Raw genomic sequence first — 18,046 nt, forward strand, 5'->3', positions numbered from 1 at the left:
TAGCCTGGAGCTATGCAGGCTGCAGAACTTATCAAGATAAGAGCAGTGCCAGGTTCGAATTATTAGTTTCATGAATCACTGACCAATATGCTTTTTGAGGAAGCCTGGGTTTATGGCTTGTGTGGTGTAAACCCTTTATTGGTGCTGCAGTCACTGCTCCGAGACTCCAAAGTCACAACTCCAGGAGACAGAGATTTCTGGCAAACCTTCTCTCCCATGATATTAATTGTTTCATTTGCATGCTCTGCTCATCTTGTGACCTGCCCTCCCTCCCCTTTGACTAATATAGTTTCTTCGTCAGTAATATAAAAGATGTAGAACAAGCATTTTGACTGTTGAAAGTCAAATGAATGTGAACGACCTAATCCAGAGGACACTCAACTGTATATTTAATGCAGATGTGCAGCTTAACACCTCAACCAAAAGCTGAACTGAAGAGTATGATGGGAATAAAACTCCTTGCAGATAAAGTTGAGGTGATTACAGAGTTCTTGAGGGAAAGTAAGGTGGATGAGGAGTCATTTTATACCGTAACTTGGAATTCATTGTTTATATGACTCCCCAAAGCAGCTGGATGACGATGCTGCAGTAGCTGGCTGTAATCCTTTTGGCATTAATAAGGGGGTGAAGGCTGCATGTCTGTGTGGCACAGGCTCCTGTGCTATCAATGCCAAATACACCAGCACATCCTCAGCCTCTCAATGATCCTTATGGGTCCCTTCCAACGCGGGACATTCTGAGATTCTCTTGGACACCGTTTGGGGTCCAGAGCTAGTGGGGAATGCGGGAGCTCCTGCTTGCTCTGGGGTCGGTCACCACAACAGCAAAAAAATGATGATTTTTAAAAAAAAAACTGTTTCAAAGCATGTGGTGCTTACCTTCTTTTCTGTGTGCCAGGAAAGGTATTGTTGGTGACCTGTGAGGATAGAAAAGGTGTGTCTTTTTCAGAGGTTGCTTTTGTCCCTCTGCTGTGCCGGTGCAGCAACACAGACAAAGGCTGTGCCGGAGCCAGTCTTTATGCAAGAGAGGGCTCAAAACTCTCATTTATCTGATGAGAGAGAGTATAATTATGATGGGAGCTCTGTATACCACAATTGTTGGTTTACCACTTCAAGCATTGTGTCAGATATTTAACCTTAAACTGTAGCTTCTGAGACGAGGGTACTATAAACTACTTATTATTAGCATTATTCAGTACTTTAGCTGGGACAATAATATTGTATCCATAGTAAAATAGAAACCAAAAGAGTAATATGTAGAGAGTTAGCTTTCAACTGAAGTAGGTAATTACATCTGCACCTGAAAGAAGCATAGTTAGAAACTGCCTCTGTTCTAAAAATCAAATAGTGTCTTTTTCCTGCTGTTCACAATGTTATGCATTTAGCGTGACTATATATGTATGTAAGCATATGTATGTAAGCATATGTAATGAAAAAAGAAGATATTTTATGTTCAAATCAAGAAAAGTATTTTTTTAAACTTTAAAAAGAAAGGGATATAATTAGTGTAAATTAGTCTTTATGTACTGTATCCAATTCTGTGTTGAAGAAAAAGAAAATATAAGAGCTACATTGAGGATGGAAGTATGTAATATTTTTAAAGTAATTTGAAGCCAAATAATCACAATTTCTGTGTTAATTTAATTATCATAAATGAAGCAATTTCATGTTAATTGGTTTGATACTTTTGAAGTAGAATTACATTTCCCGAGCTTCAGTTTTGGGGTGAATAATCCAAATGCATTGATTTAGTATGGACGGGTGATGGCTGGCCATGCTTGGGACACCTGCAGACCCTTAGGAATGAATTTTAAAATGCTTTAAGTTCATCCAGAACCCTTTGTTGTGATATACCATGTTGCTCTTGAGTATTGTAGAGATACCTCAGAAAATAGCTTGGTCAATTGAAAGGGCATCAAATGAGATGGCTGCATCAAGTCATTGAAGGAAACAACCAACACTAGTGCCAGTTATTTTTCAAGTTGCATATCTTCGTGGTGCTGGGTGATGTGAGGTATCTGGGGTTTGCAAGCGCCAGAATGGCTGAGATGGGGATTTGTCTGAGGGTAGAACACAAGAGAACATCGCGGAAGACAAGTCGATGGCTGCGCTGAGAGGATGTGGGAGCATGTACTGAACTAGGTCTTTGTTCACCAGGTTGGGAAGTTAGATTCGCTTTTGCATGTTTTACCATTAGAATCTTAGATTGCATCTGTCACCAGAAGAGCTTTTTTGGGGGGGAGAAAGGAGGGTGGCAGAGCAGGTCTTGCTCATGGCTTGCAGCTTTGGACTTGGCTCCCGTGATGGATGTTTGCCGCAATGCAGCATCTCTGCGCCGGGGCTGGGGGGCCGCCGGGAGCCCCACTGGTGCAGGGGGAGGTTGGTGCTGGGCGGGCTCTGGGGAGGGGGTAGCCCCCACCGCCACCGCCCGCGCTTCCTACTGGCTCCTTGGGCAATTTCAGTGGTGTCTTAAAAGGGTTGGGTCCATTTTATCTGCGAGACACCCCGTCTTCCCAGCCACGGCTAGGGCGTTAGAAATCAGGTGAGGTGCTTCAGCTAATACTTAGGCTGAAACTGTAAGGACAGACCATCCCTAATGGTAGTTATATTTTCTTTTGTGTGCATGCAGATATTATGGGGAAGCAGCCATGCATGGAGAACAGTTGACTTCTTTTATTTAGCTGCTACTTGCACTTGTAGAATATTCCTGAACAGATCATGAGCGCTTCGAATTTTTTTCTGTATATATTTTAATTTCCACTTTTTCCCTCCCTGGACTGAACGCAAATGAAACACCGTGAGTATTCATTATTCAAATTGTTATGGTTTCTTGGCTGTATTGCATACTCATGCATGCATATAAGCAAGTATTGCATCTTCTCATGGGCAGGTGGTGTTTGGGAGAAGTTTAAAATTTGCAGAGGTATATGTTTTTAAACCTATTGACCTTTTCCTTGTGTGATGCCTGCAAGCGCTGTCTAATGTATTGTTAGAAGATAAGCTCAACATTTAATTCCTGATGGAAAGCAGATCCCTTTCCAGCTTCACCAAGAAACATGTAATTGCCCTTGTCTAGGAACTACGTGTTGTCTTTGTTCTTTCAAAACATTTCTTTCCTCTATAAGTGTAACTTTTCCTTAAGAACTGTTCATACATGCAAGTCTGAATTCACAGAATGTGTATGTCACACATTCCCTGTTTCATTCATGTGGATTTAAATGAGCCTATGTAATAGCCTTAATTTCCAGCATGTGCAGATTGCAGGTAGGGCCATCACAGACTGTTAGAACATAAAATTATTCCCGAAATACGGTCTGCATCTCTTGCATTTTGAGGATGCAGTTTTGGCAGCAGAGGTGAAGTTCACTCTTTAAAAGATTTGCTTCTTTTCCTTCCTGCGCTCTCAGGAGCAGAGCATTGCCTCTGTGGCTCCGTGCCGCACCGGGTCCGCGGGCGTGTTGCCGGAGCCATGAACGGTCTCTTCCCGCTGCGAATGCCCGGGGAGCCGAGGGGCTCCTGGGACCAGGGCGCTGCCCCGAACAGGGCGACCATGGCCGTTATTTCACCTATAGGAGCGGGTGGATCTGCTGTTGGAGGGACATGGAAACCCAGGGCTCTGGCGTGGAGCTGCCTAAAAGGCTTTTGTCGAACCTTTCGCACTGACGCCCAGAGACTCCAACTGAACCGCTGCAGGTGCTGATTGTGCTTGTTGTGGGGCAGGTCTGGGTTGGCCAGCTCGCCCCTCCCCTCCCCGCGCGGTCCCGCAGGCCGTGCCGCATTGCGGCACTTGGGAGGTGGCAGCAGCCCGGCGCGGGGGTCCCAAAGAGGTTGGGTATCGTCACGCAGTCTTTACAATGCATGGACAAGTCCATTTTTCGCCACTTTCTCTAGTTCTGAAAAGACAACTAATTTCTATCTGCCGCTTGGAATGGCTTTTCTGTTCCTGGGTGTGTTACGCCAACAAGTATGAATAGGATATGTTCATTATCAAAATAGAGGCTTTTACCATGAGGTTATAGCATTAAGGTTGCAGTGTATTCGAGATGAGACAAATTAAAACATGGTTTTGAAGAATGATGCTGTTCCGTTCTGATCCAAATTGAATCAGTTTCTTTAGAATTTCTTTTGGTGGAGTCCTGAAAGAAAACTGCAGCACTCAGCTGCCGGCATGCTGAAGTCTTCTACCTTGGAAATGTCCATCATGAAATGCCTTCAGCCTCAACAAATAGCCAAGGTTGTTTGCTCCTTTCAAATTATAGAGTTGGACTGTGTTAGTTTGAATGAGATGATGTTTATAAGATTGCTTTAGCTTCAGAAAGGACTAAACAGAAACAACCGTTCAGGCAGGAGTCTGAGAAATTATTTATCTTGCTGAAGTACTGATGCGTCAAACTGAAGGTTTGTATGATCTGACTCTGTCTTGTTGATTCTTTTTCATCCTTTCCATAAATACACTCCGGTAGGCTTTCAGACCGCCGTATGCTTTGAGAACCCAATCTACTTTCCATTGATTTTGGCAGGAGTAGCACAGAATTCATAAACTACAGTACCTGACATGCATGCACTTGGGTAACACTGAGAGATGTATTTGTGAAGAAAAATATTTATACAGCCTAAAAAAAAAGCGTATCTATTTAACAATTAAATTATATTAAAATAACTCTTGTTAATTTAATTATATTAATTCATTAAACAAGAGATTTTTCAACATGGGTAAATTGAAATACAATAGAATTAGATTTTTGATCACTGTAGCTCCTGTGAAAATCTGGACATAAATAAATAGATCACAGGGACTAGAATCACTCCCTACTGCAATGAGCAGCAGGATTGCAATGACTTCAGTGGACACTGGTCTGAGTATTACGATAACTCGACTTGTTCCCAGTGGTTCTAGCCAATAATACCAGACCTGGAAATTGGATACCATAGAGAAACATCAAAACCACCTTGATGTAAAACATTTATTCAGTGTTTGCACAAATACTTGTATTTCTCGGAGTCCAAATACTTACAGGAAAGTATGGATATGAATGGGAGTTAGAGCCACAGCAGTCATTTGCGATACAGTGTGCTGAAGAATGTGTAGCCTGTGGGCAAAGACTTGAGAAAATGTCTTTATTCAAAAAAGCAGTGTTTCTTGTGCCATTTTTGAGTTTAGAAAAATAACTCATTGGAGAATCCTTAATTTAAAACTGAAGGAGTGTCTGAATAGTTTCAGCCTGCATTCTTTTGTCTTTGCACAAATGCTTTTAGAACTAAAATTTCCATTCAGACTGAATTGAATTTGTATTTTTTTTTTTGCCAGAATTAGGATGTCATGTAAAAGACTGAAAAGCTGATGGAAATTTCTCTAAAAAGCTTTTCCAGCTCTCAGTGGGCGTAGACGTTAGAAAGAATTGGGAGATACAACTGGTACCTGTATTTTTTACAGCTAATAGAGGTGATTTCATAGTGTGGGAAAGTGATATGTCTTTTTGTATATAGGAAGAGGAGACTTCTTTGAGAGGACACGCTAAGCCATTTCATGCAGGACCACGTGGATGATATTCTTGACTTAACATCTAACACAGTCCACAACCTAAATGAACTATGTAGTCTCATTCTCTGTATAACCTTTATTATATTTTATTTCAGCTTGACTTGGCCTATTCTATTCCGTTCCCAATTTATCTTGTTTTAGCTTATTTTATTTATATGTGCGTTGGTATAACTAAGTAAATTCAGCCATAATTATGCCTATATGCACATACAACAAAAATGCGGGGCTAAAGATAACACTAGAAAGGTTTCAGCATCAGTCACCAGACACAAACCTCCAGAATCCTTAATTTTGGTCCTGCTTGTATACAGACAATACCATCTTTGATTGTACAGACTTGTAGGATTTTTTTTCTGGCCTCTTTTACCCATTTGCACCGATTCCTAGTTCCAATATCTCAACCCAAATAGCTTCCCCGACCTTTTTCTTGCTGCGGGTCCTATCTTGCCCTCTGCACTGCTCTCAGCCTCAGCTCTCGACCTCGCCATCCAAGCCAAGACACAACCAGGCTCTAGGGAAGGTTAACGCAGCAGTTACAGGACTTAAGTTAATATGCCCTAAAGTTATGGCTACAGGCAAATGTGAGCACCCTGGTTATTGCTGGGTGACAAAACAGGCATTAAAAAGATAACCAACCAAACAACAACAAACAAAATATTGTTATTGTAATAACCTGGTTTCCCCAGAGCCTGAAGTTTTTTAAACTAATCTCACTCCTTTGACAGGGAAAAAAAAAAAAAACAATCTGCCATAAACATCTGGCCTTCATAATAAGCTTAAATAGTTAAAATCTGACAGTTATATGCAAATTAAAATCAGCCACGGGATGGGAAGAATCAGGCAATTGTAGCAGTAAACACTGCTGGCACTTTTGTGCATAATTCCTTGCTAAGCTTATTTATTTTATTTTTTTATACGTTTCTAAAAAGAACATTTTCTTTCCTCTGTAACCTTGACACCAGTCATATTTCTTATGTCGGCTTCCCAAGTAAACAAATCTAGAGCCTCTCATGTTGCTGTGATGAGAACATTTGTGAACCCATCAGCAAAAGAATAATACTAGTACAGAAACCACAAATTGGCAACTAGTTATTTATTTCTGTGGATTTTACGTGTCACCTGGAGACTATTTAGAAGATGATTTGCCTGGGCTAACATTGTGTTTAAAAATAGCACTTGTATAGTGCCAACTCATTTTGGAGTTGGGTACAAACATTGAGACAAAAACCCAGCTGTTCTTGCTTTTGCTGCTAATTTGCGGTGTCAGATCGGAGCTCTGCTGCCGTACGTCACTGAATAAGGCCCCTTGTGAGATCATTTTGTTGTCTAATGGTTGAGAGTAATGGTTCAATCAGTGCAGCATCAGTTGCTTTCATGATGTGCCCACACCGTAGTTTTGGGCTTTAACCTTAAACAGTCTGTGGGGAGACCAAAGGCTTGAGTACAAGAGGCATCCAGGACTCACCAAAACTCCCGAGAGGCTCAGCTGAGATTTGGAACTTCCCCAGTGAGCAAATCTGGGGTTTCCTGAAAGTCAAGGGTGAGGGCTGCGCTCAGTGCTGACGGACAGAGTGCCAAAGCCTCTTTGCTTTTTTGTTAGACGCCATGAGAAGCAGTAAATATTTAATTTAATGCAAATGCCTTCTGGCCTCTGTGAAAAATAGCTCTTTACAGCTATTGAAAATATAGCTTCTTTTGCCCTACAATCTCAAAGTTAATTACAAACATTAATTATGGCAGTCTATAAAATTCAAGTCTTGGTTTTATTGCTAAAAATGGAGTTAGGTTCACTTTTTGGAATTGGTGAAATGCACCTGCTTTTGGTTGAATTGGGTGGTAGGGAAGGGCTGGAAGGGCTCTGAGGTTGTCCTGTGTTGTCCCAGCCCATTGAGCCCCATGTCATTCCCACCGGGGACTCATTCAGGCTTTCATCGCAGCCGATGGCTGCACACTCTGGAACAGCTATCGTCTGTATTTTCCTTTTCTTATTGTAAGAAACATTCCCCTCATATCTAATAAAAATTCCCCTTTCTGAAATCTAAACCTGTTACTACTTTGCTTAACCCTTTTGGAATATCAGGAACAGAGAACTTCTTTTCCATGTGCAATGGCTTTTTTTGTAGTTGGAAAGAGGTGATATGAGGAGTAAAAGTGACATGAATCTGCTAGCATAACGCTCTATGCTCCTGTCACTGTCAGGTTTAAATTTCACTGCTGTCGTAGTCACCCATATTCATCTTTCATCTCTATTATTTCAGACAGACCCCAAGATGCTCTTCTTTAGGTTCATAAATACTGATGGAGACGTCTAATCTTGCACGGATTCAACAGTTTCAGTCCGCAGCTACGCTATGAAAAGGTTCCTTCACATATTTTTATTTGCCAATGCCCCACTTCACCCAAAGCTTTGGGGTCTTGGAGGAGTGTTTCTGTCACTGCCAGGGCCAGACTGTTGTGTTCCCTTCTGAGCTCCACTGGCATCCTGGGCTGAGCGGCTCAGTCCTTCTTAGCATCAGTTCACCCACTTCTGAACGGAAATAACATTATCAAGAAAACTATTTACATGAGAGGCTTAATTATGCTCGGAGATGCCTCAGTTAAGTCTTAATAAATTTGCTAGTCTCATTTACTGGATGTATAGTTGCACTGGGGATAGGAAGCCTGGAAACCACGGCGGTTATGGGAGAAGCAGTAATCGGGAAGCATGACAGTAATTCGCTCTTGGGAATGGTACAAGCCTGCAGATGCACCATTTGTAGCTATCCGTTGCATGCACAGAGATAATAATCTTGCATTAGGCCCAATTACATGGTGTTATGGCCACACAACACACGGATTACACACAGAGCCGAGGCGCAGTCTGTGATAAAGCCGCGGTGTAATTGGAGGAGACAGAAGGAAATGTCAGAAGTGGCAGCGCTACCAGCGCCGCGGGGCCTGGGCCGGCTCTGCCCCGCCAGCCCCCTTGGCTTTTCTGCTCCAGTTCAGAGTCTCCCTTTCAAAATATAGATTTATCACAGAGGGAGGTAACGCAGCACCTTGTTCTTTCCACAGCGTGTTGGGAGAGACTTGAGCAGGACAAGGCAATGGACATCATTGTTTAACATAGAGTGAAGCCCAGAGATGCACAAAAGTGAGAGCTGCCAAATGAGGACTATTGTTTGCAGGGTTCCTGCTATCGAATCGTGTGTGTGTTAAGAGTCTGTAAAGAATCTCTAGTGCCCAAACGTAAAAGGCATTCAAAACCAGAAATATGATAAATGAGCAGGTGCCTTTTCAGATCTCTGTCTCCGTTTACCTGTCAATACATGTGTCTGATTGTTTCTTTCTGAGAATTTTGCAAATGCTGCAGTGTCCTGTGATCAGCCAAATGTGACCCAAAAGCAGCCTGGCACGTATCAAAACCCTGAATGGCCAGCGCAGCAGACCTCTAGTAACTATGGTAGGTGCTTATTAAAGCTTGGGGAAACGTGTTAATCAAAAATATAATCTACCATATCGTTTCTCAATTTGATTAGCTGCAGAAACGGAGTGTGAAAGTAAATCAGTCTCTGTTACCATCAAAAAACAAAGGATGTCTCCAGCATGCTGCTTGTTCTCCCCTTCCCCTTTCAGCCCACTCAGATGGTAAACAAGAAGCATCAGTGTGGCTATTGCACTGATGCACAGCTAGTAATTTATATGTACGTTATGAAAATGCCTTGTACTTAGAAAAACGGCCATTTGCATCCTGGTTTTTCCTTTTGCCAATGATAACATAGGGTACCTTAACCTTTTTTTAAGCTGGGATGTAGCAGGTGGTATTGTCATCAAACACTGTTATGTGTTTAACAAAAATCCCAACACTCCTACCTATTGTACAACTTGAAATGTGACTGGAAAGCATTAAGACAGTTACTATTTTACAGTGTACATATTGAAGTACTAATTGAAGCAATTAAATGGTTAATATTTCAGATAGTTCTGTTATGTTGTGTAGCTTTTTCTGACATCATTGCCAGAAGATCCTTTTGGTTCATGTCTAGTACTTAACTGGAACAGAGCGGGTAGATATATTCTAAGTAGTATTATTTCAGATTAATAAGTCACCAGGCATTCTGACATTCATTATATACTCTAAATTATATCATTAATTGAATTCCAAGTAAGAGAAGCAAAACCTCTGTGTAGTCTGTAATTTACAGAATTGAGAGTGTTTGTGTTGGGATTTCTGCTCTCTGGATTAGTCCACAGAACATGAAAGTTCATGAGTTTTTAAAATAATATACTTGTGTTATTAATAGGATTCAAAATTTAAATCCTGTCCTTTTTGTATTTTCCAAAGTATCTTCCATAGAAGTTGTGTGATTTCATTCTAGCATTATGACTATAATTATTTCTGACTCTCATCTAGTCCTGAACTCCTGTGTTCCTATTCAGGAGGATGGAGAAATGCGTAAAGAATAAGACATAAATATTATTTTAAAAAATACACACATGACAGTACTTTCTGTAGGTTAATGACTTTAATGTAATTACATTGAGTCTCGAATAAACTACTCTTTTCAGGGAACTACAGTGATGTACATGAATTTAGAGCAAGTGAGAACAGAAATGCAGCCACATGTAGTTAAATTTGCACAAGAACTTTGAGGAAGGAGATAAGTAATTGTTTTCAAATCGTGACAGGATTGCAGAGTGAGCATTCTCTCCTTTAAAAAATCTGATTAGTAGGGGCTATAAATCATCTTTATTCTTCAGAAGGAAGAAAGCAGCTCCACACGTGCCTCTCCCCACTTTGGGCAGGGGCGTGAGTTAGCAGAGCAGTTTCTCTGGGGCTGTAAATTGAAGTCGGTGGGAGCGTGACAGCTGATAGCGGTGGAGGATGTACCACCTCGAAGATTGCTGATCCCACGCTCTGTGTCTTCGGAGCAGTCCTTGGAGGATCCTCAGGACTGCTGCAGTCCGCTTCTGCTTAGCTTGCAAGATCTGCCAAGGATCATGGCCCAAGGTGGGAAGTTTGCTGGCATAAATAATATTGTCTATAACCTCCGTGTCCTGATTCAGCATTTTGGATGTGAATGGTTTGCAGGGAGAGTTCTCCTAACTGCGAGGACAGTGCTTTTCACGGGACAAGGGTATATTGAGTTGTGGAAGAAGTGGGAGGTGTAAGGCTGGGGAGAACCCAGCAGAATACAGGTTTCCCTATATGATGTTGGAGAAGTCAGAAGATCCTGAAGTTTTGTGTTTCCCACAGCTTCCTGGTGTTTTGTGCCTCTGTTTCTATGGATTTAAGTCTTAGCTGGATCAAAATGAGACTGGGGCCTTGGAGCAGCTAGCGGATGACTGGAGCAGAATTCAGTTTTCCCCTTCACGTGTCAGAAGTGCTGCTGTATTGTGTGTCAGGACACGTACTCTCAAAAATCCTTGCTGGAAAGGCTCCCTGTGCACATCAGGAAGGTTTGCAGGATGCTTCTAGAGCACCCCGCTGCCTGAAAATGTCCCTGCTCAAAAGCCAAGGAGGTTAAATTCCCCCAGCTAGAGCCGGGCTGGAATGCAGACAGTTCACTGTCAATTAGTGCCCTTTGCAGTGTTTGGCCTTCTTTGTTCTGAAATAATTGCTGTTATCATAGATGTTTTATTGCCTTCATTATGGTTAACATTTAAATATCAATGAAATAGTATGCTACTAAGTCATCTGCGCAATAGCTATCTGCTAGAGTTACCTCTGAAATTTGTGTTGAAGGAGAATATTAATTCAGCACCGGCTTAGGATTCTTAGGAGGAGGGTTGTATATTTGTTGATGAATTATGGGAAACCTTGCTTATAAGGGGCAAAACGTGAGCCACTCTGATATTTTGTGAGTAGAAATACTGCGTGATTGGAATAACGCTTTGTCTGTTAAACAAATATTTTAAGAAATTATACAATATTTTTCAACCGTGGAATCAGACAGCAAAGGCTGACCTTTCTGCATCCAGATGAAGAATTGCGCTGGGAGACAGGGACATGCTCTCTGCCCTCAGCACAGCAGGAGGGCGGCTGTCACGTCCTGTTCTGCCTGAATCCAATCCACGGCCTTTTGAAATCAATAGACAGTCTCCCTAGAATTCCTACGGCTTCCACGGGCTCCTGTAGTGCCGTGTGTGACCTATTCAGACATCGGCTGTGCATGGGATTTGATTTTTGTGGGCTGACTTTACATGTGGCTTTTATTTATCAGTGTACACCTAAAATCTTCCAACGGAGTGCATAGCTCGTTTTTTATGTAACAGGCAACTGAGGCAGACAATGAATTGTATTTTTATGTTTGCAGAAAAAAAAAATGGTGGTCCAATTAGAAATTCCATTTGTGAGCCCTGTTTGAACTTCCCAACATGCATGTTCAAATGCAAATGGCAAATAAACATAGATATGGAGGGGTGGGTGTGTTGATGTATATATGTATGCACCCTTACAAGAGGTTTTGTTCACTTTCTGAAATTGTTGTACGGCTTGTTTTGGCTAACCATCCACAAAAGAATTTGGTTTGCAGTATATCCCTCTTCATCTTATCCAGTAAATTTATAATAGGCTGCGTTCGAGCCTTTACATATCGAGAAATTGAATACACAAAGCCATAATTTTGTATAACAATTGATCCCAATACTTAGCTATGTGTTTCTTGTCCGATTTTTGGCAGCAGCAAGTTTTCCAGAGGATCTGGAATGAATACCAGATACTATACTATAAGCCACAATGCACTGAGCCCTGCAGCTCTTATCAGCCTGGTGTGTGAACGTGTGTGCCTTGCCTGACAGATCTCTGGCAACAGACCTCACACGCAGATTCCAGATTTCTAAAACTTTGCCTTTAGTGACATAACTCTGCTCACAGGTTGGAAAGGAAGGGTAATTTTGCTCTGTTGGATGCAGTTTGCTGTCCTGGGTATGTCAGCCCTGAAACTGGCGGCAGATCGATGGTGCATCCATGTGCTGCTGTGCCAGCTACATCCCACTAACCCTGCAGTGCTGTTGTGTCCTGCTGGGATGTGTTGCAGCAGCAGCACAGCAGCAGCACAAACACGCTGCTCCGTGTCAGACCTGGCACACACCTCTCCTGATGTGCCTGGGCATAGCCGTGTTACCCTGCGACCTCCCGGCTTTGCCAGTGTGCCCACGTGTGTTCCTGTATACCACAAAACAGTCTTAATAGGGTATAACCTAATATAGCTTTAATTTGCTGATGTTGTAGATGGTGGTTTTGCCGAAGATTTATGTGCAGAATTGTAAAAATGTTTTTAAATTGGGAGATGACCAGGAGGGCTAGTTAACTTCTGTAAAGCACTTCAAGAGCTTTTGATTAAATGTCCTATGTAAATATATAACATCGGAACAACTAAATAGTTCCAGGAAGGGTGATGTGCCTTCAGGTTCACAGAATCCCAGAATGTCAGGGATTGGAAGGGCCCTGGAAAGCTCATCCAGTGCAATCCCCCCATGGAGCAGGAACACCCAGATGAGGTTACACAGGAAGGTGTCCAGGCGGGTTGGAATGTCTGCACAGAAGGAGACTCCACAAACCCCCTGGGCAGCCTGGGCCAATGTTCTGATACCCAGGTGTTTTCTTCAGCACATCCAGATGCACAGAAGTGCTGTGTTCTGCCCAAGCGCTGCTCCCCTGTGCAAAGCAGAGTTTGCTCCGTGCCTCAGTGCTGCGGGCACCACGCGTCTCCAACAGGCAGGACAGGCTTGGCTGCGACACGGGAGCATCACCCGTCACATCAGTTGTCATGACAAACTGGGCTACTGTGTTTGCAGATTCGGTGCACTTGGAGGATGGCAATTATGCCCCATTGGAGTGCTTTCATTTCGTGTGCCATCTTGATAAACTTTATAGCTTCTAATTTGCTAGAGAGTCATTGATATAATTAGGAGCTACATAAATGGGAGCAGCACACTCAGCTGATGATAATCGAGTCAGTTCATTTTTCTTAAGAAGCGCTCAGGGGGTCTCTACCAACAGCTGAGAGCATTTTCTCTTCAAGGTCTCCTAGAGCATCAGAAATCCTTACATGCCTTTACCATGGCATGTTTTATTATGGTCTGTTCCACTAGCCGTATATTTTTTCGTAAGGAAACCAAAGAGAGGGTACGCATCCATCCGTGGGTTTTCGAAAGGGTGGCTGGAGCTGTCTGTCCGTGGAAGCTGCTGTGTTAACAAGCTGTGAGTCAACAGCTCTGGTTTTGTGTGAGAGTGAGTGCTTTGAGCACAAAGCTTTCCCATCACCATGTGTGAGTTTGATGTTTCTCTGCTCAGGTGGCACCTGGTTTTTCCCAGCAGTTGATAAAAACTCATCTCCTGTACCCTTAGTACTCAGACACGGGAAATAGTAACCTTCATCCATTCCTATGCAGCTGATGGTTGCTTTGTCCCAGCAATATCTTTCATGATCCGTCACAATTGTCAGAGGTATCCATCAAACGTGTCTTACTGCTCGCAGCCTGGCAGATTTATTACCAAGAGTTTTAGCTTGTTTCTGTAAATAGTGTATTGGTGAAGAAATGTAAATAATTGATTAATGTATTATTCTCTTTTCTCTTTTTTTTTTTTCTCCTAACAGTACTCTCAACAATAACAACATCACCCGCATTCCTGTTACCAGTTTCAATCACATGCCAAAGATCAGGACACTGTGAGTACTATCTTCAAATATAATCATAATAATAATGGTGTAAGCCGCCTCTTTGGGTATTTGTCGTCTTGTCATGATCTTATTTCAGTCTGTCCCCACTGTGAGCAACTCGCCCTGTCCTCGTGGGGACAGCTGAGGCCACCTGGACTCTGTGCATTTACAAAATTTAGCCAAAGCGTACCCAAATCATTTTCCTTAAGTAAATTATTCCTTTAAATTCCTTTAGGGAATACATAACTTCAGGAAAAGTCATCTTATTTCCTCCAAAATGTCAAACTCAACCAAGACGTCCTCAGTCCTAAAAGCAAAGAAACAGTAGCTAGCCTGAACATTTTCTGTGGCATTGAAAAAGTGAAATACTTCAAGGATGCTACATATGCATATGTAAAATCACATTAAATAAGTTAACAGAACTGAGGAAAAATGGCTCTTGCTCATGACAATATCTATGTAAGATAACCTCTGATTTAAATTTACATTCTTCATTAAATTGTGACATTTATAGATCTTAATGTAAATAATTAAATGGAAAGTAAATGTTTACATTTTAGAAGAAAATGGATAAAGAAGATAAAGGTGTAGGGTTACAGTTCCTGGAGTTTTGCCTTTTCTCATTCAGTCACAGTGGTCCAGAAAATTTGCCTGGCTTCTTCACATTAGTCAGTCTTGTCTGTTGCTGGAGCTCGATGCCTTCTACCATCTTCCTCTTAGTTTAATTTCGGAGATGGCTTTGTATATAGCTCTCTGGGGACTTACACTGACTAATCCCCCTCTGCTGTAATTAAGAAAAAAAACGAAAAAAAGGGAAAAAAAAATAAAAGGAAGGAAGTCATAAATAGGATTTATAAAGGGAAGCTTTTATATTGAATTCTGAGAGCCACATTTTATGGAACATGAATGCTGACCCACTCTAAAAGGATTTGCTGGAAATTTAATTTAGGGTCTGTGGCTAAAAGGGCACCTTTGCAAACTTGCATTCATATTCATTCATATGTTCTGTGAAGGTAGTTTCATCAATATCAAGTGGCATGTTTCAGTCTCAAAATACTGCCAAATAACATGTAGTACCTTTCTTAGCAGTTCAATGTAGGAATTAAATCCTACATTGATAGGTGGAAATACAGGAAGATGGTTTTGGTTTCTGTATTTCCTTCCACCTATTTCAACAGAGGCAGAAAAGTCGTCACAATGGCAATTAATATAAGATCAATAGAGGTATCTAATAGCATTTCATATTTTTTTCTGCTGCTCCTTCATATTAAAATTTCTTCCTCTATCTCCATGTTATCTTACCACTTTTCACAATTAATACTTTATTAATTATAACTATCAATAAAACAGGGTTTCATAGCTACATATTACTCAATATTTTCTGAATATCTTCTATTTGGAATTTAGGCTAATACTGTTTTGATTTAACCAAGTTTTATGTAAATGGATAGTAATACCCTAACAACTCACATACTGCTGAGCACATGTAGAACTGATCAGTTTTTGTTCACCTATGTACAATATTTATATAGAGATATGATTTGGGGAAGATGTTAATATTGTCTCTAGTTTCCTGAGCTTTATTTCACTTGATACCTTGTTTCTCCTGCACTAATCTCCAACCTCAATGAATAGTTTGCCTGAAAGGAGAAAGCTGTCTGAGGCGTAATGCCTGAATCACATCTACTATTTAATCTCTCAGTGGTTGATGCAAATTCAGTCCAAATGGCTGATGAATGATGCTCATTACAGTTTGCTGACTCTCCTGTTCTCTTAAAAAGCGATCAGCAGTTTGTACACCTTCTCAAATAGCTTCACACTTAGACATGGGGTTTTTTTAGAAGCCCTTGTAGGGAATCCCTGGTCTGAGTGTTCATTCAGTGGGAACCAGCCCTTTGTCCCCTCCAGCGCGGTGCGGGTGCTGTTGTCCCTGTGTGTCCCTTTTGCACACCAGCGAGATCCATTAGCAGGACATGTGGGGCTGCAGCTGCGTCTGCTCTGCTAGTTCTGGGGATAAATAGCTTTTTCTTCATGGCTCTCAAAACAATCTGCTCATTTGAGAAGAACAGAGAAGGAAAAATAAAGAGTACATTAAACTTGGGCATGACCTCTCAAGAAAGAGAGTGCTAGTAAGATTTGAGGCACTTGAAGAATTCTTTAAACAAATCAGCTCTTCTGTGCTAACCTTTTTCATTTAACTGTCTTTTCTCTTGCTAAGTTTCATTTATCTTTTAGCCTTGATTGGAGGTGACAGGAATTAGTTTTTATTGATCTGCTTTCCTTTGCTTGAAACAGCTTTATTTATGTTAAAGCCTGTCCCCCATACCTATTTGCTTAATGGTAAGCGTCCTGTTGTCTCTGCATGTGGCAGTGACTGCTGAGATAGCTAATTGCCTAATTTCTTTTAATTTTTTTTATTTAAGGGTGAACTGAAAATGTACCAAACCACTTCAGTGCTTTTCTTGTTCCTAGGGAATTGGTGTATTGTGCTTTTGAAGTACCGTGAAAAGTATTTTTGTGGCCATATTCATTAATATAATTATCAAAAATGTATTCTAATAGGCAGCTTTTTGAAGCTTTATAGGCCCCCTAGATGGTCTCCTCTCAAAAGCAAACTGTGAAATATCTGTGGAAAAATCCCAACCAAATGACCAGGCAGGGCAGGTGGGCTGCCAAGGGGGGACAGTTTGCACTGCTCACAGGGGGCACCGCAGAAACCAGCTACACAAACTAGTGAGGAAATAGAACAGCCAACAGAATGAAAAGCAGTTTTATGACTCCTACCTGCCCACACCCTTACAGGGGAGGCAGGGAATGGCCTGGGATGAGCTCTGTCTCAGTTCCTGAAGGAGGACGATTCTGCATATCGTAGTTGCCATGCTACTGTGAGGATTTAAATGAAGTGCTTACACTCTTAAGTTAGAACAAAGCCTTACTTCAGATGATTTCTGGCTAGATGATATTTGTTCCCTTTTTGTTTGTAAATGTATTTATTTGTTTGTTTTCAATCAACAAGAAGTGTTCCAGATAGATTAATGGTTCATAATAATAAAACGTTGTACTAGAAATCTTACTGCAGAGTCAATTAAATAGCATCATAATCCCTAAACACGGGGTCTCCTAGCCACCCTTCTAAAATAATTACGTTTTACAGTCTCCCAGGAGACTGAGTCTTCCACTTAACTCCCAGTCCCAGGTTTGTGGCCCTTTGTAGTGTCCACCCACCCCAGACAGAGCTGGGACCGTCACCCTGGACACAGCTGCCTGTGGCACTGGATGGAGAGCTCACACATAGACAGTTAATGTCTTTGGTGGACGGACAAGGCCAGATCCTGTGCACACCAATTGTGTGTGTAATGCTTGTAGTATTAGTGAATAACACTTTGCCTAACCATTTCTGACAGCATTTTCAATCTCTTTTATCATTTCAGCTTTGGAATAACACTGCAAATCTATGACTCATTACAAGGAATGAAATAATTAATGTCTTGGGCTTTTGTTTTGACCAAAAGTTTGGTAGCTGTTAACATTACCAGATTGGCCAGGCACGAACCGGCCGGGATGGATCTTCTCTTTCCTCGGCATTGCCATGTGGTGTGACCCTGTCCTGGTCCCGTTCTTCGTCAGGAGTTGAAAATCCCTGTCTAGAACTTGCATATTGCATTAAACTGCCACAGCAAAACAAGAGCATTGATCAATATGTACAGGCAACACAGGAGCATACGAGGCATCAGTAGCCTCTAGCATGTGGGGTTTTTCTCTCCAAAGGAGACAGAAGAGGGGAGAATAACCTATCATCCCATTTTTCAGCCTGATCCTTGTGTTTATACAAGCCATCCTTAGAATTCTCTCAAAGATAC

The 18,046-nt window shown here is 41.6% G+C and overlaps 1 protein-coding gene across 1 annotated transcript in view; it reads left to right on the forward strand.

The window, feature by feature from the left end:
* Positions 1 to 18,046, forward strand: part of SLIT3 (slit guidance ligand 3) — a gene marked incomplete at both ends in the record, with an annotated part of 483,041 nt that overhangs the window by 274,815 nt on the left and 190,180 nt on the right. The window contains one exon of the mRNA XM_080353334.1: positions 14,124 to 14,195. Within this exon, the coding sequence (XP_080209460.1) occupies positions 14,124 to 14,195 (72 nt within the window). The remainder of the gene's footprint in view (positions 1 to 14,123; positions 14,196 to 18,046) is intronic.

Source organism: Nesoenas mayeri (genome assembly GCF_963082525.1).
Source record: "Nesoenas mayeri genome assembly, chromosome: 14".
NCBI lineage: Eukaryota > Metazoa > Chordata > Aves > Columbiformes > Columbidae > Nesoenas > Nesoenas mayeri.